This window comes from Ranitomeya variabilis, chromosome 4 (genome assembly GCF_051348905.1).
Source record: "Ranitomeya variabilis isolate aRanVar5 chromosome 4, aRanVar5.hap1, whole genome shotgun sequence".
Classification (NCBI taxonomy): Eukaryota; Metazoa; Chordata; class Amphibia; order Anura; family Dendrobatidae; genus Ranitomeya; species Ranitomeya variabilis.
In genome coordinates, this window is record NC_135235.1 from 40,251,785 (window position 1) to 40,270,964 (window position 19,180).

Below are 19,180 nucleotides of genomic sequence, written 5' to 3' on the forward strand. Positions count from 1 at the left end.
AGTTTTTAAAGGGTTAATCAAACACCACACAGTAAGAAAAAAGTCTTTTAATGAACTAAAACAATATACATAGTTTTGTCATCTTTATTAGTCTGCTATTCCAAGCAAAGCCCTCGATCTCCTGTAAAAAACTTAAAAATAAAAAACCAACAATATACCCATACCTGTCCGGCGTACAGTCAGTCCCATGCCATAATCCATATCTGGAGAATGTACAGTTTACAACTGGGAGCAGTGCTAATGCGAACGCTCCCAGCTGTAAACTACTGGGGAATGAATGATATGCAGTGGGCGAAGACTCAGTAACTAGCGGTGATGTCACTGAGTCTGTGCTCGATCACCAACATGAACTCCTGTGACCTCAGGACCGTGGGAGAATGCAAGTGATGAGGTCACAGCAATTCAAGCTCTGTCACAGTGACCTCATTACTTACATTCTCCCATGGTCCTGAGGTCACAGGAGTTCATGCCGGCGAGCGAGCACAGACTCAGTGATGTCAGCGCTAGTTACCGAGCCTGTGCCCGCTGCGTGTCATTCATTCATTCTCTCTTGCTCGCACTGCTTGCCGGCCAAACAGGGGAGAAGGGATGACAGCCGGCTTCAGCACCACATGCAGGGGAACAGCGCTTACTGTAACGCTGCTTCCCCGGCGGCTGTCCATGTGGTACTGATGCGGTACACGGTTGCCACCGTGTGCCGCACCTAGTACACAAACGAACACACGGACACTGATATCTACGGTACCAGTTTTTCTGGTACCAGAAATATCAGGACGTGTGAAGCCAGCCTCAGTCAGGGGTAACAGGCTGACCCATAATTGGGGAGGAGTACTGGAGTAGTGATGAGCGAGTGTACTCATCACTCGGGTTTTCCCTAGCACACTCGGGTGACCTCCGAGTATTTGTTAGTGCTCGAAGATTTAGTTTTCATCACGGCAGCTGAATGATTTACAGCCATTAGCCAGGCTTAGTACATGTGGGGGTTGCCTGGTTGCTAGGGAATCCCCACATGTAATCAAGCAGGCTAGTAGCTGTAAATCATTCAGCTGCCACGATAAAAACTAAATCTCCAAGCAGTCATAAATACTCGGAGGTCACCCGAGCGTGCTCAGGAAAACCAGAGCAACGAGTATACTCGCTCATCACTACTGGAGACCAGTGTGTCAGTTCCAGGTTTGGAGTTAGTTGTTAGGCCAAGGAGAGATGAGCGAATATGTTCGGGTTCCCTCTTACTTGGCAAGCTATATCGCTTACCAAATAAGCTGCAGAGGGAACCTGGCTTCCTGGATTGCGCCGGCCGATCAGGTGATCGGCGCCACAACTGCATGTGTGGCGGCTGTGTGACAGTCACAGCACATGCATGGAGAGCCTGTGTGTTTTGCTCTCCATGCATATGATGTGACTGTCACTCAGCAGCGACACATGCAGCTGCGGCGCCGATCAGCTGGCGCGATCCCGGAAGCCGGGTTCCCTCTCCAGCTTATTTGGTAAGCGATATAGCTTGCCAAATAAGAGGAAGCCCGAGCAAATTCGCTCATCTCTAAGGCCTAGTGCACATGTTCAGTATTTGGTCAGTATTTTACATCAGTATTTGTAAGCTAAAACCAGGAGTGAGTGAAAAAATCAGAAGTGGTGACGTGTTTCTATTATACTTTTTCTCCAAATGTTCCACTTCTGATTTTGGCTTACAAATACTGATGTAAAATACTGAATGTGGGAATTTGGCCTGAAACTGGCACATTGATGAAAATCTGTCCATATCTTGCATATAAGAAAAATCATTCACTTCTGTTTAAAGGCTTCGAGATAACAGTGAGGAACGGCGCAACAATCACTCCAGAAGAAGACCAGAATGTGACAGCTCTGTCAACACCGTAATTGCAGACCTTGTAGGCTGCGTTCACACACTGAGTATTTGGTGCTAATTTTCTTACAGCAGCAGCAAAGTGGATATGTTTTACCTTCGTTTCCCCCACAGCTTGCATTTTGTTTGTGCAGAAATTGTGTTTTTTATCTGCAGCATGTCAATTTCTATATCAGAAATTCAATTTTTTAGTTTAAATTTTACCCTTTAATTTCAACGAGAAAACTAAATCTGGAGGTTAAACTGCATCCCTAGTGTTACTTTTTTTGAGTTTCCGCAACAAAAGACGCACATGAATGGATAAATGTGGAAAATAGGTACAGACTTTTGAGGCAGAAATTGTAAAAATCAAATACTCAACGTCTGAACTCAACCGTACAAGTAGACTGTGCGGGTTTTATGGATTTGTGCACTGGGCGTTGTAATATGACCCTCAGTCCAATAGAATCTGTTCTAAAGCACTGAGTAAAAGATGAGCCAGGTATAGAATGAACTATACGTACTGCATGGAAATAAGGTACGGCATCGGCTTCATTACTACCGTATAAGGGCTGTCCCACACGTCCAGATAATTCCGGTACCGGAATAAATCGGTACCGGAGTTATCCGTGTCCGTGTGCCTGGGAACTCACGGAGGCCATACGTGCGGCACACGTGTGCCGCCCGTATGGCGAGTGGGTACCACACGGAGCGTGTGGTACCCACTCTGCATGGTGCTGAAGCTGCTGAAGCTGCAATTCATATCCTCTCTGCAGTAGCGTTTGCTGCAGAGAAAATATGAAGAATAGTGTTAAAAATAAAGATTTAGGTGTCCGCCGCCCCCCCACCCCCTGTGCGCCCCCCCGCTGGTCAGAAAATACTTACCCTGGTCCCCCGTCGGCTGTCGCTCCTTCCTGGTCTGGCCGCGGCTTCTCCTGCATGCGGTCACGTGGGCCCGATCATTTACAGTCATGAATATGTGGCTCCACCTCCCATAGGGGCGGAGCCGACTATTCATGATTGTAAATGATCGGCCCCACGTGACCGCATACAGTAAGCCGCGGCCAGACCAGGAAGGAGCGAGGGAGCGGGTAAGTATTTTCTGACCAGCGGGGGGGGCGCACAGGGGGTGGGGGGGGGGCGGCGGACACATGGATCTTTATTTTTAACACTATTCTTCATATTTTCTCTATAGCAAACGCTGCTACAGGGAAGATATGAATACCGGCTTCAGCACCATGTGGGGGGGACAGCGCTTACTGTAGCGCTGTCTCCTGCACGCACACGGACCCCAGACGGAGAATGTCCGTGTGAGGTCCGTGTTTTACGCGGACCCATTGACTCTATTGGGTCCGTGTAATACGTGCGCTCCCACGAACACTGACATGTCTCCGTGTTTGGCACACGGAGACACGGTCCGCAAAAAATCAATGACATCTGAACAGATGCATTGATTTTTATGGGTCTACGTGTGTCAGTGTCTCCGGTACGGGAGGAAACTGTCACCTCACGTACCGGAGCCACTGACGTGTGAAACCGGCCTAACCTCTTTCAGCTACTTTGGAGCTTGATTGGAAATTGCCTGCAAGTTGTGCAGAAGGTCATCATTTCAATGCAAACCCCAGCATGGAGCTCATTAAGAGTCTGAGGACAAGTCTTGAGCTCTTTCCCGAGCAAGCAGCACCTAGGAATTAGTATGGATATGTTTGGGCAGCATGCATCTTGTTCCCAGCGAGGATACCACTATGCACAGGATTTTGAGGATCCGGTGGTCAACGCTGGAGACCATTTTAATGTACATCAGCAGAACCTACACCATTCTCAGAGACTGGCTTCAGAGTATGGTGTAACAGATGATACATGGGCAAATACCAACTCATATTGGAAGTTTGGTGGCTTGGCCAGTAATCCTTCATACCTCAATGGGAATATCTCTGGATATTTGCCTAGTGGATATGACAATAACCAAGCCCAAGTTTTGACTCCTGCTGGTTATGCAATGTCAGAGGAGCCCTCGTTGACGTATTTAAGCTATAATGACACAATTCAAAAGGTTCGACCGCCTTTCTCATACTCCGCTTTAATAGCCATGGCTCTTCAGAATGCACCCGAGAAGAAGCTGAGACTCCGTCAGATCTGCAACTATGTGATTAACAAGTTCCCCTTCTATCAGAAGAACGGAGACAGTTGGCAGAAGTCCATCAAACACACCTTGTCCATTAATAAGTGCTTCAAGAAGGTGGCCAGGGATGACCACGATCCAGGTGAGAGGTCCTTTAGGGTCCGCAGCATTGGTTAGAAGTGTCTTGGAGTGTGTATGTGAATTTATGCTTCCAGAGCATGGTTTTCATTATCTAAGTTTTCAGTCAATTCATCGTTTGCAATTTTTTTTTTTTAATTTTGTGCAATTGTAATGGAATATAAAAATTTATTTTTGCTAACTGACAGCCATAAGACCTATACACTTTTTTTTTTTTTTTTTTTAACTCTAGGCAAGTGTTAAAAGCAAAAAAAAAAAATCTTTTAATTTTGATATTCAAATATTTATTACTGGGGTTATTTTTTTGTGCAAAAGACAACTATTTTGAATCAGGGCCAATTGTATCACTTATAAATGTTGTTTTTCCCTCTAATTCCATTATACTAAGAAAGTTCAAACGTATAAGTTAATGGTTCAATTTTAATTTAAAAAACTAAATAAATAAAATTGCTTGTCAATGAATGAGAACATTCCAGGTTGTGTAAACTTCAGTAAATAAAAATGCTACTCTTAACAGATGAAACTACATCCATTACACACCCTGGGAGACGTAGTGCCTTTCCGTATGTTGAGCTTTGACAGGGAGGTCCGCATTGGTATGTTACATTGCTCTGCAGCGCCACTGCAGGAAAGGAAAGATCAAATATATTACATGGACAATGAAACTGAAGACTCAATAGACGAGACACCATCTAGTTCAGGTGAAGAGGGGGGGGGGACTAAAAAAAAAAAAAAAGTTCCATTTATTCTGCCATAGATGCAATGTCTTGACAAGCCATGAAGCGTCACCTCTATGGGAAAATATATGGCATGCGGTCACATGCTGACTAGATGTGTGCAGCCTTTCCTAATACAAGTGCATTGAGCGAGGCCAGTCGCATGTAGTCAGAATATTGGGACCTCAATTCCAGTGGCCACTGTGGGTCCCAATAGTCAGTCGTTGCCTGTTCTGTAGATACCAGACTGCAGGTGAGAAATGTAAGAACCTCCTTTAATCTCGAGAAAAATCCCAGTGCCTGTAATGACAAACTTCAGTATTGTTCATCCTTTTTTTTACAGTGGTTAAAAAAAATAAAAATAAATAAAAATGCGTGGTAGGGTTTCTACTCTCCTCTCCCAATAAATGTTTTTGAAACCTTCTTGCTGGTGTGGTGGGAATCTCTTCATAGAAACTTAATGTTTTTCTCACAAAGTTTATTTTATAATTTTCATCATTTCTGTTTCCACAGGGAAAGGGACTTACTGGACTTTAGATCCAAACTGTGATAAGAGATTAAATGATAATGGTTGTTTCCAAAAGCAGAGAAGGAGCAAAGGGCATAAACCCTCTAAGAATACAGATAATGGGAAGTTCCTGAAGTGTGGCAGGCTCCTAGGGTCTTCAGATGGTAAAATTAAGTCTTCTCCACCTTTGGATACGAGCACTACTGACTTCACATCCTCTGGGATGGGGAGTAATGAGGCGTCCGCTTGGCTCAATGAGGACTTCTCATTCTACAAACTCTCTTCCACTGATGACCACCACAACTCCTCGCTGCCTGGAGAATTTACCTTTCAAGTCAACCTACCTCAAACCTTCGCGTTGCCCAACCAATTGGAGGAGCCAGTGCTCATCTCTCATCAAGCCTCTACATGTGAACCAATGTTTTATAACCAGGAGGCCGTGGTGTGATGAGGAATTTATTTTAACTTTTTTAACCTGTTTCTTTCAGTGTACTTTTATTTAAATCAATGGACTGAACCCATGTACTGCTAAATTGTCTAATTTGCCTCCAATTCCTCTTTGCGGGGAAAAGAATGAGACACTTGTTCAGAAGCTCCTCTTTTCTGGCTATTACTGTACATTCATGAGTTTAGCCCATCTGCAGACATGTTTGTTGTATGGTCCACCAGGCATAAACTTGTTGTGCAGGGCCAACTGGTGTCAACGTTCTGATTAGTGATTTCTATAATGGGGACTCTAATTATGTAGTAGTCCTGCTTACTGATGTAATATAGCTTTTGTATATTATTTTAAACATCCTAATTGTCTCTGCAAGGTTTACGCTACCCAGGACAACCTGTGAGCACATTCCTAGTCATGGACAATGTGCCATCACTTTGCTATCATGGCATTTCTGCAAGAAATAAAACTTGCTGGGTTTTTTTTATAATTTTTTTTTATGTATTTTTAGTTCTTTGCTATGAGAGGAAACTGTGTTTTTATACCTTGTAGTCATTGTTGGCACTTTATGGAAGATAAAGGTAGAATTTTCTTAATGAATTTGTGTTTTGTCCTTAATTGAAGTGATGCATGCTCTATCCATCTCTAAATGTCACACAAACGTACACAAAACACTCTAAGGCCTGCTTCACACATCCTGATATTTACAGTACTGTAAAAACCAGTACCAGATGTGTTACTTGTGGCAAACATGTGCCAGCAGCGGTACAGTTAGCGCTGTTCCCCCAGTGCCGGGTGCTGAAGACCGCTCTAGTCATTCTCCCCTGCTCTGCCGGAGGTCAGCACAAGCAAGGCAAAATGTTCAGAGTTGCATTCAACTAATAACAGTGAGACTATTACTCCCATCAGCCAACACCTGCTGCTGCCAAGAACAGTGAGAGCAGGTGGCGGCTGATTGGGGGGGGAAGGTGTATTCATAAGCCGCCGCCTGCAATATAATCTAAAACCTGCTTGGGTTCCCCTGTTAAAGGCCAGGGGTCCTCTCTTGCAGCTATATCAGGACACAGTTCTACTCTCTTGCAGCTATCAGCACAAAGTTCTCTCTGTAGCAGCCTCAGCTCACACACACAGTTCAGGCTCCACCCCTGCCATCTGCACTGTCCAGTCCATTCATACAGTCTATTGCAGGGGAGAAGCAGAACATTCCATCACATCAGACAAGGGGGTGCAGTCTCTTAAAGTAACAGCGTGATCCTTACTGTACATAACAGAACCACCCTCCTACAACTGCTCTCATCATTCTCCCCTGCTCTCGCTGATTGCTGCAGAGCAGGGGACAATGATGTGCCATCTGAACAGCGCTAACAGTACAGCTGCTTCCCAGCCGCCAGTACATGTGGTACTGATGACACACAGATGTCGTCAGTCTGCTTGTGTGTGGGAGGTTTTGTGGCCTGTACTGCTGAGATATATAAACCCACACACACGCTAATATGTGCACAGACCCATTCACTTTAAAACTGTCGCCACATGTACTGGACACACTAACGTCTGAAACAGGCCTATTGCCCCCTGACTTTTTTTTACCAAACATTAAGCCTATACTTCTGGGTTGTGGGAACCCTCACCATTCAGGGTGGGATCACACAACCCACCGGCCCCTGTTGCAGTGAAGATTTAACTTTTTGCACATAGTTTACGAAGTCGTGACCATCCTTGGAGGTATCATTGATTGCTTAAAGATGTGGACATTCTGGGATAGTGCAACAGTGAAATCTCATGCTGTTTTACTGTGGAGGGTTGTAGGATCCCACAATCTGGAAGCTCGGGCCTGAGTCTTTACTAGAAAGTTAGGCCCTATAGGGGGACATTAGGAAGTTTCCACCCTGCCTGTCTATTTTTATGAAAAATTATATTCTATCTTCAGAAAAACTATGGTTTGATCTATGCCAGTAATTTAATAAACTATATTTGCTTTACTGGTAACTCAATCCACATCTGTTTTTCTAAAATAATAAAAAAAATTAGGGTATTGAACTATTGATATATAATAGAGGGCTAATCGATATATAAACCTTTTTATTTAAATCTACAAATGCAATTATTTCAGCTCTACCTGTACAAACTTCAATAAAAGTAAAAAAGTTTTAAATCCTATAAATCAATAACCTACAAGTGTGACTACGCTCCACTCTTATAAGGGTGAGTTCACACTGGACTGAGTGCCCCCCAGAGAGAAAAAACTACCATACTTCCTGTAGAACCATACCTCTAGATCCTTTGTAAAGCTGGCAGTTCATGTGCTGCTACTGTAAAATCACACTGCCAGGGTAGTGTGTGTGTGAGTGAGAGATGGTGTGTGAAGAGATGGATTACACACCGTAAATACAAATAGAATAGATAGATGTCAGTGACAAATACAATTAGTACAGTGTGAGCAGCTTAATGTACATGTAATTAGTAGATTATTTTTCAGAAAAAAATGGCCTGGGCTCCAGCACAATTTTCGTAACCAGCAGAGGGAAAGCCGATGGATGGGAGTTGATGTTTATAGCCTGGGAAGGGGGTAATACCCATTTAGCTTCCCAGGCTATTAAAATATATCATTTTAGCCTTCACTGGCTATTAAAATGGGGGACCCTAAAAAAAACAAAAAACTGCAAAGGCTTTGCAGACACCTGCGGACTCATGTTAATAGCCTAGGAAGGGGCCATGGATGCTGCCTCCTCTTCCCCTTCCACCCCAGGCTAAAAACATCAGCTCTGAGCTGCCCCAGAAAAGGCGCAGTAGCGGGTATCTGTATATATAGAGGTGATATGATAGCTGCTACTGTGCAGGCATTGCCACCTTGCTAGATATAAAAAAATATATATATATAAATTCCTCCTCCAAGATGGCGGTGCCTGTGCAATAGTGAATGGGTCTGTGCACATATCAGTGTAATTCCATGGACTGTGTGTCCGCAGGCAAAATATGCTGACATGTCCATTTTTTCACTATCAGTACGATTATGGCAATACCAGACATGTCCAGATTTTTTATTTTAGGAGTGAAAATTTTTTTATTTTTTTTAAAGATAAAAAACAAACTTAGGTTTTGTTTCACAATCTTCCGAGACCCATAATGTTTTAATGTTTCTTTTGCTAGAGCTGGCTTGTTTTGTTTTTTGTTTTTTTTGTGAGGCAAGAAAATGTTTTTATGATTAACAAGTTAGGACAAATGTTTTGATACAGCTTGTTACAGCATTTTTTGTGGTATTGCTGTGACCAAAAAACATAATTTTGTCCTTTAATTTTTTTTTGATTTACCGATTAATTTTAGAAGTTGATCAAACTTTTCTGAATGTCACCACGTTTTTTGCTTTTTTTTCTCGTATTCTCTTTAATTTTAACTGGGGAAAAGGGTGATTTGATCCTTTATGTATTTTTAATTGATTTTTCTTTTTTTCATAGTAAGGGCTCGCTCACAACCGCATATACGTCGGACGAATGTTATCTGATTTTTTTTTTATTGATTTTTTTTTTTTTTTTAATCGAGTAGCACTCGGACCAATGTTATTCAATGAGTGAATGCTGATGACTTTTTTTCTTCACTTTGAAATCAAGACAGTGACCTATTCAAGTCTAAGGGTGTGTGGAAAACATCTGAGTGCAGTGCGATCTCCGCGGACTCGCAGAATGGAGAAAACCGAGAAATGGGGTTCTCCATCTTCTTCTCTGAGAGAATCGGATCACACTGAGTTGATACAATGATCAAACTTTTTCCAGAGTTTGATCAGGGCATCATTCGCATAATTGGCCCGATTCTCGCGGATGACAGATTTCTTCGGCCGTCTGACCGCACCCTAATAATCATTTTTGATTATCCGCCCATGTAAATATGACATTTATCGCCTGATAAATGAGCAACACTGGATTGTTTATGCTGGGACAATAATCGCCAGCACATTGCCCCATGTGAACAAGTGATGTTCTGACGATAACATGATACTGTTTTTGGGGAACAAATTGTACTAGTGATTGTTCTGTCCCCTAAAAAAATTGTGCGCCCCCCTTCCACCCCTGCAAAAAAAAAAAAAATGTTACAGTGGCATTCCATTAATTTGTCTAAGTTATCAGGATAAGCAAAGTTGTGGAAGAAAAATTTAAAAAAGAAAATTTTAAAGAAAAATGTATGTAGAATAAGGTGCAAATACTAAAGCCACTAAAAAGAAGAAAATGATTTCAGAAAAGTGAAGAAATGACACTGATGAATCGGGCCAAAGTGTTTTCACACTACCTCATACACACAGAAATATCGAAGTATTTTCAAAAGTCACATCCATGTGCTGCATAAGGCTACTTTCACACTAGCGTCGTGCACTGCACGTCGCTATGCGTCGTTTTGGAGAAAAAACGCATCTTGCAAAAGTGCTTGCAGGATGCGTTTTTTCTCCATTGACTTGCACGTGCGACGGTTGCGTCGGACCGTCGCCACCAAAAAACATCACTTGTAAAGTTTTTGGGTGCGTCGTTCCCGTCTTTTCCGACCACGCATGCGCGGCCAGAACTCTGCCCCCGCCTCCCCGCACCTCACAATGGGGCAGCGGATGCGTTGAAAAACAGCATCCGCTGCACCCGTTGTGCGGCGCTTGCACAGTATGCGTCAGTGCGCTGCAACGTCTCATTGCGACGTGCAGTGCACGACGCTAGTGTGAAAGTAGCCTAAAAAGGACAAAATAGGATTTGAATCTGACCGACGCCGCTCGGCAATTTTTCATCTCAGAGTTGACAGGAAAACATCTAGATGGTACACTGGGGACAATTTATTAATATGAGATTTTCTTAAGGGCTCGTTTGCACTGGCGTATAACACGGCCTAGTGCTTTGCGATGGTTTATCAAATAAAACTTGGGCCCAATGTTATACTATAGGGCAGTGCGGACTAGAGCTTTTTTCTGATGCCGAAACGCAGCATGCTGCCATTGTATCCGATAATTGGCCCATGCACACCCATACAAGTCTATGGGTATTTGTAAAACATCAGACTGCACTCTGATGCTATCTGAGTGCAGTCCGATTTACGCAGGCAAAGAAAATGGAGAAGATTGAGAAATTAAGTTTTCTGTCTTTTCCACACCTGCAATACAATTCTCATGCGAAAGAATTGGATCAACATAAACTGACACTCGATCAAACGCTGCTGACCAAGTTTGATCCGAGTGTCATTCACCTAATCTGCCCAATTCTCTCACATGAGATGACATAGGACTAGAGATGAGCGAATATTTCAATGTTCGGTTCTGATTACGATCTCTGAATTTGCAATTTTTGCCGATTTAATGCGTTAAATATTCGCCGAACATAACCAAACGCCATTCAAGTCAATAGGAGGCAAAAACAAACGCAGGCACAACACCTTATAATGGCCCCAAATGCTGCCAAAACACATCAAATGAGGGACAGACCACTAGGAAAGAGGCCTCAATTCACCCACAGTACGAATTGTTGCATAGAACTGCAGCAATCAGCCAGGCATGAGGTATCGGGGTCTGGGACAGCGTTTACAGCTTTCAATTGAACGTCACAGTAAGACGAGGTTGGTGAGAGATCGGAGTAGGACCCCTTTGTGCTGGGAGCCCTGATACCACATGCAACACCTTTACCTACTTTCATGCCATGTCACACTCAGGTGGCACAAATATCAGTTTTGTAGACAACCATTGTAGGAAACATTTAAGGGTAGTAACACGGGAAGTTGACTCCAAGGAAGTGGAACCCTGACTGTCTCGGAGGCCTACTGCTACAGGCAACACACAAACTAGCAGAATGACTTTGTTGACTTTAACCGTAAAAGACCAAGTAAAAGATGAGCTGTATGGAAATAAGATCCTTATAGATGTTGACTACCGGAGACGTGTCCTGCTAAGTGGAGGGCTGGGGCGACCTCGGCTTCATTACTATAATAACCTCTTTCAGCTACTTTGGGGCTTGATTGGAAATTGCCTTCAAGTTGTGCAGAAGGTCATTACTCCAATGCAAACCCTCAGCTTGGAGAGCTGAGGAGGAGTCCTGTTCCTTCTCTTGAGTGAGCAGCACTTGGGACTTAGCATGGATACTTTTTGGCAGTATGCATCCAGTTCCCAGCCGGGATACTCCTATCTTCAGGATTTATTGGACATTGAGTTCTCCTCTGTAGACGATTTTAATCTTCATCAGCAGAACCTGCACCAGCCTGAGAGGCCAACTAAAGTGCATGATCAAACTGACTACCAAGAGTCAAATGCTGATCCATACTGGTGGCTAGATGGCTTTACCATTAGTCCTTCACACCTCAATGGGAATGGCTCTATTGATTATGCCAATAGTGACGCCCAAGTTTTGACTCCTGTTGGGTACGAAGAGCCAGAGATGCCCTGTTTGCCTATACTAAGCCATGATGACATAATTGAAATGGTGAAACCAAATTACTCCTACTCGGCTTTAATAGCCATGGCTCTTCAGAACGCACCCGAGAAGAAGCTGAGCCTCCGCCAGATCTGTAACTATGTGGTCGATAACTTTCCCTATTTTACGCGAAAGACTAACTGGCAGAAATCTATCAAAGACAACTTGTCGCACATTAACTGCTTCAAAAAGGTGGCCAGGGGTGCTGGCGACACAGGTGAGTGGTCCTGTAGGGGCCCCAGCATCTATTTATAAGTATTTTGGAGTTTATCTGTGAATTGTTGCTGCTGTAGCGTGACTTTCATTATCTATATGTTTTTGTTTAAGTCTTCATTTGCTAGTTTTTGCACAATTTTTGTTCACATTTGAAGATTTTTTTTTTTCTGCAGCTTTCTAAACATCTTTTGAATTTTACTTATTCATTAACTATATTGTACACTTTTGCACCCCAAAATAACTGAATCAGGGAAAATGCTGTAGTGTTTCACTGGATAAAGGTCGTCCTCTAATTTTGCTATATACTAGAAAGCCTAAACTTTTCAGTTAATGAATAACTAACATTAAAAAAAATAAAAAAACAGGCACCATCAAACCCTGGGAGCTGTAGCGTCCTGCATATGTTGTGCTTTGGCAGGGAGGTCCACCTTGGTATGTTACTTAGCTCCGTGGCGCCACTACAGGAGAGATCAAGTATAACATGTTGGACATTTAATATCAAAGGTTGTCTGTAAAATGCATGGAACTATGTGGGAGTCACAAAGGCAAGAGGTCATTTTAGCGAAGATTCCCGCTCGCTCTTCATCATGTGATGAGCGAGGCTGATGACCTCACTGACTGTGCGTGAGCGGCAGGTAGAATGCAGCTCAGCTACTTCCTATCTCTAGTATTAACCCCTTAATGACCGCCAATGTCTTTTTACTGACCTGAAATATAAGAGCAGCATCCCCCCCACACAGGTGACAATCCAGCAGCTGTCGACTTTACACCATATCTGACAACTTTCTGCATCCGCCATGTTCATTGTTGGCACCGTCCATATCTGTTTAACCCCTTAGATGCTGCTGTCAATACTGATTATATCATATAAATGGTTAACAGAGTGTGGGGGCACCCTGAGATCATAATTGTGTGGTCCCGATGTTTGCCATGACAATTCACGGCCAAATAGTGGCCTTAGTCTGTCGGCTACAGCGGCCTGTTCAGAAGTAAGCAACATTTAGGTGGTAAAAATACACTTTTTCATTTGTCATGCCACTTTGCATTAATTCCTGAAAATCACCTGAAGGGTTAATAAACTACTGGACAGAGGTTTTCAATATGTAAGGGGGCACTGTTTTTAAAATGCTATCACTATTGGGGTTTTTCCAATAGTCAGTCACTTCAAATCTAGATAAGTCCCTTAAAAAAAAAAAAAAAAAAAAATTAAATAAATAAAAATATATATAATGTACATTTCCTTGAAAATATGAACAATTACTGATACATTTTTTTTAAACCTCCTAAAATGCTAACAAAATAAAACTGCATTTTACAAATGATGATTTTAAAGCAAACATTGGGAAATTTTATTTCTTAATGTTTTTCTGTGGTATGACTGTCTGGATTTAAAGGGATAACTATTCAAAGCTTGGAAATTGCATACCCTTTTTACATTTTTGGCACATTTTTTATGTTTTGTGTTTATTCATAAGAAAAAAATATATAATTTTTATATATATAATATTTTCTTTACATTTACCATTTTCATAAATGTTAAAAAAAATAAAGAAACAATCTCAAAATTTGCTGAAGCGTTCCAGAGTCATTACTACATAAAGTGACAGTGGTCAGATTTTAAAAATTTTGCCCAGTCACTAAGGAGTTAATGTGATTAAGGGAAGAGCAGGACATAAGCCAGGACTGTTCAGACACCTGTACATTTGAAGCTATAAAGCTAAAATGCCTAGCTCAGAACTAAATGTTCTTCAAAACATGAGGGTGGGTGGGGAAATAATTTCTAGAGGTGTATTGCTATGCTCACAAAGTTCCTTGTCACTTCTCTCTCCACAGGTAAAGGGGCTTACTGGACTATCAATCCACGCTGCGCCACGATCTTAGATAATAATTTCAAAGGGAAGTGGAAAAAGTGTAACAAATGTACTAAACATTCTAAAATGCTGGATAACAAAAAGAATGTGAAGTCTCTGAGTTCTGGCAGCCTTGCAGGATCTCCAGCGAGTAAAATTACATGTTCTTCTGAGACCTCTCCAGCTCTAGACACGAGCCCTTATTTTGCCAGCTTCACATCCACAGTAATTGAAATGAGTCATGGGGCGTCCACTCAACTCATGGAAGACCTTTCACCGTTCACAGCCTATTTCACCGAACTGTCTACTTACCCCAGTGACTACCACCCCAACTCCTCGCTGCCTGGAGAATCTACTCCTGAATTCAACCTGCCTGAAGTCTTGACATTACCTGACCTGTTGGAGGAGGCTGTGCTCTTCTCTCATCAGTCCTCTACATGGGAACCAAATGCCTTCTAATCGGGAAGCCGAGTTGTGATGAGGTTTTTCTTTTAACCTGCTGGGTCCTGTTTTGATGTTTCATTGTAAATTACTTAAATCAATGGACTAGATTCACCCAATGGTGAATTGTCACTGACCTCAATCCTAGAAAAGGAGATGCTCGTTTGGAAGCTTTCTTCTAGCCATTACATTAATGTGTTTGGACAATCTGCGGATGTGGTTGATGGTTTTCATGACCATGTTGTAAGCAGTATTTTATATAATTTTTTTTCTTTGTTTATACATTTACACACACCTAATTGCATATTAGCAAAACTGTGCCGAAACCTATCTAAAGCCACCTGAAAAGGTCTGACTTTATAGGAACCTTTGAGCCTAAACTTCCAGGTTGTGAGAGCCCACCATGCAAAGTAGTATCCCATAACCCAGGAAGTTCGGGCCCGACTTATACTACAAAGTTAGGCTCTGTCAGGGGACATTAGTGAGGGTTTCGCTCGCTTTGAATATGCAGCATTGCTAAATATCGCCCATCTGGAGTTAACTACTCCAACCTTTTTTTTTGTTGGGGTGTGGGGAAGAAAGGTCAACTCAGGGTGGCTCAAGTGTAAAATCTACTGAACCGGTGCCACCGCTCTTCTGCTGGTATCCCTTCTTGGTTCTTCTAGTCAAGGTGTGGGTATCGCAGGATGAAGCGGTACCTGTCCACATTGGACCTATTAAAGAGCATCTGTCACCATGACATCGCAGTCCACTATGCAGGCATCATGTTATAGAGCAGGAGGAACTGAGCAGGTGGATAAGTAGTTTTCTGAGAAGATTTTCGTATAACCTGTGTTAATCATTTTAAATCTCTGCTCTTTCTGTGATGATTTTTTTTCCAGTGGGCGGTCCGATCAGTGACTGACAGCTTTATTTGTGTAAATGTGCATATAGAGAGAGCTGTCAATCACTGATAGGACCGCCCAGTGGACCCAAAATCTCAAGCAGAGGATTAAAACACAATTTATGCTGAGTTTTTATTTTTTATTTTTCCCCCTCACAAAACTACATCAATCTGCTCAGCTCCTCCTTATCTATAACATGGTGCCTGCAGATTGGACAGCATGTTCATGGTGACAGCTTCACTTTTAAAGGCTTAATAGCCACTGGACAACCCCCTTCTTAGATTTCTGTAGTCCGGTTGTAACCGATGTTATAATCTTTTAGAAAAACCCTGGTTGAACCTTGTACAAAACTATAGCGTGCCGAGCACCTTTGTAAAAGGAATGATCAAAAATTTCCAGGAATCATTTCTAAGCTGACTGCATACATTGTAGACTTGATGAGAATGTTCTACTGCATAAACATAGCGTTCATCATCCAAATCCGCTTGTGACATGCAGGTTTTATTGATAATTTCGCCTTATGCATTGCAAGGTGTGAAGACTGAAATAAATTCTGCACAAAGAATAACATTGCGCATTTCTTTAAATGGAACACTGCAAACGGTTTAGGATTTAAAACCATATTATCAAATCAAGAAGAACATATAAAATCTCACAGGACTGCATCACTGGTCTCCTAGTCCCATACTCATCCCACTAGCCTTGGGCAGGTATAAACTGTCAGGTACATGTACATTTCTTTGCATTTTTCCTCTGTATAAGGCCGGGATCACACACAGCGAGATACGGCCGAGTCTCGCAGGTTAAAACCAATCTCTGGCACCGGCACTCCGGAGCGGAGCATGCAGCCGCACAGCAACACATGGAGCTGCACGCTCTGCTCCGGAGTGCCGGTGCCAGAGCTTGGTTTTAACCTGCGAGACTCGGCCGTATCTCGCTGTAGTGTGACTCCGGCCTAAGGGCTCTTCACACATCTGGGTCTCTAGTACGTGTGGTGACAGTTTTCACATGTACTAGAGACACTGATACAGTCTGTGGGCAAAACAGACATGTCCATTTTTTACAGACAGCACGGACCACAAAACGTCCCACACATTGATGTCATCCGTGTGACACGCATCAGCGAAGAAGCACTTCCAAAAGCGCTGTTCCCCGGCACTGGGTTCTGAAGATGGCTCCTGCTGCAGCTAATAGCAGTGACAGCAGGAGTGGCTGATGGAAGTATTCATCAGCAGGCTCTGCGCTGTAAATAAATGAAAAAAAGTGGCTTGGTTTTCCCCCTATTTTCTATAACCAGCCAGGCAAACTTTAGGATTATTAATGGAGAGGTGTCTTATAGACACCTTTACATTACTAAGCTGTGGGCTTGATGTCACCTGACAATACAAAGGTGACATCAACCCCACAAATACAGTATGAACCCCACTTGCCACCACTACAGGACAAGTGGGAAGAGTCGGGCAAAGTGACGCATCTAATAGATGTGCCTTTTCTGGGCAGCTGCAGGCTGCTAATTTTAGGTTGGGGTCGGGGGGAGCCTACATCAATGGCCCCTTACCAGCTCCCCAGCTGTCTGCTTTAGCAAGGCTGGTTGTCAAAAATGGGGGGGGGCCTCACAACGTTTCTTTAAATTATTTATTTAAATAATAATAAAAAAAAAAGCATGGGGACCCTTCTATTCTTGATAACCAGCCTTGTTACAGCAGACAGCTGAGGGTTGCATGCCCAAGCTGCGAGTTTTGCCTGGCTGGTTATAGAAAATAGAGGGGAACCCACGCCATTTTTTACTTATAACTCAAGAGCCTGCTGATAAACTCCCATCAGCCGCTCCTGCTATCCCGATTATTAGTAACAGTAGGGGTAAGCTGATGGGAGTAATAGTCCCAAAAGCAGCGTCGGACTGGAGCACCTTGGGCCCACCAGAGAAAATCATTCTTGGGGCCCACTATGTAGCTACATAGAAATAAATTTAAGACCATCAATTGTGCAGTAAAACACGCTAATATCAGGGCATAATATAAGGTAGTACACATCTTAATTACGTAGCAGGGGTTGGGGTAGCCCCCCTCATAGAATATAATGCAGCCCCCATAGAATATAATGTAGCCTCCCTCATGGAATATAATGCAGCCCCCCTCATAGGGTATAATACAGCACCCCGCAAAATATAATGCAGCCCCACCATAGAATATAATGTAGCTCCCTCATATGGCATAATGCAGCCCCTCCATAGAATATACTGTAGCCCCCTCATAGGGCATAATGCAGCTCCCCTCATATAGTATGATGTAGCCACCTGAGAGAATAATGCAGCCCCACATATAATACAATGCAGCCCCTCCACAGAATATAATGTAGCCCCCTCAGAGTATAATGCCAACCCCTCATAAGGCAGCCCCCCATAGAATATACTGAACCCCCTCATAAGGCATAATGCAGCTCCCCTCATATAGTATGATGCAGCCCCCTCAGAGAATAATGCAGCCCCCACAGAATTGTAATGTAGCCCCCTCATAGGGTATAATGCAGCCCCCTCCAGCATCATCATTGTTCTCCCCCTCCACCATTGCACTCATTACCACCTCCATCATTGCCTCCTCCCCACAACAAATGTCCTTTCCACCACTACCATCTTTGTCCTTTACACCACAATAATCTTTGCTTTCTTCCCCACTATCATCATTGCCTCCCCCACCACCATCATCATTGCCTCCCCCACCACCATCATCATTGCCTCCAGCACCATCATCATCATCATGGCCTCCAGCACCATCATCATCATTGCCTGCCCCCACACACACAGCTGCACACATGGAGGCAGGAACACACATGCAGGCAGGTAGAGATGCACACAGACACACACAGCTACGCACACACACACACACACACACACACACACACACCACCCACTCACTTCCCTGCACGTTCCCAGCACATCCCGGCAACTTTCTGTCTGAAACAGCTGCTCTGAATGATGACGTCATCCAGCCGTGCTGATTCAGACAGGAAGTGCCGGGCAGGAAGGAGGACGGCGTGGATCCCTGCAGCTCCGCTCTGGTCCCAAGCTGCAGGGATCACAATCAAGGATCACCGCCGTATAGGTGCCCACCTTCGGGGCCCCCATTCAGCAGCAGCGGCGGACAGTGTTAGCCTCAGCCTGCGGCTAACGCTGCCCGCCATTAAAGTGAAATGGTATTCACGCCTCTCCACGCCCATGGGGGCGTGGGGAAGCATGAATATTCATTTCTCTTTAGCAGCGGGGACAGGCTCTTGTCCATCTGCTGCTCTCTGGCACCAGAAGGGCCCCCCTTGACTCAGGGGCCCCATAGCAGCTGGGTGTGCCGCTATTAGTGACACTCCACTGGCTGGGGGTCTCCTGGAGCAGTGGGGGCCCTAGGAAGCTGCTGGCCAATATGCCAGCAGGTGTCAGAGCCTGGGCCCACCGGAGAATCCTCCGGTTGTCTGGTGGGCCAGTCCGACCCTGCCCAAAAGCCACCGCCTGCTGTCATTGTTCTCACTTCAATATAACCCTTCGCGCTGTTGCTTCTTAAATCCGGTGCCTGCGCTGTGCGTGCCTGCCTGGGGCAGGCGCAAATAA

General features: G+C 43.8%; 2 protein-coding genes across 2 annotated transcripts; both read left to right on the forward strand.

Moving 5' to 3' along the window:
* Positions 1-3,478: 3,478 nt before the first annotated feature.
* LOC143768367 (forkhead box protein I1c-like) lies at positions 3,479-6,366 on the forward strand. The gene is made up of 2 exons (XM_077257051.1): positions 3,479-4,107; positions 5,333-6,366. Exons 1-2 carry the CDS (start codon positions 3,540-3,542, stop codon positions 5,773-5,775), a joined length of 1,011 nt encoding a protein of 336 aa, XP_077113166.1. The 5' UTR covers positions 3,479-3,539; the 3' UTR covers positions 5,776-6,366.
* Positions 6,367-11,738: 5,372 nt separating this feature from the next.
* Positions 11,739-16,344, forward strand: LOC143769656 (forkhead box protein I2-like). Its single transcript, XM_077258385.1, has 2 exons — positions 11,739-12,408; positions 14,241-16,344. Exons 1-2 carry the CDS (start codon positions 11,856-11,858, stop codon positions 14,714-14,716), a joined length of 1,029 nt encoding a protein of 342 aa, XP_077114500.1. The 5' UTR covers positions 11,739-11,855; the 3' UTR covers positions 14,717-16,344.
* The last annotated feature ends 2,836 nt before the right edge of the window (positions 16,345-19,180 follow it).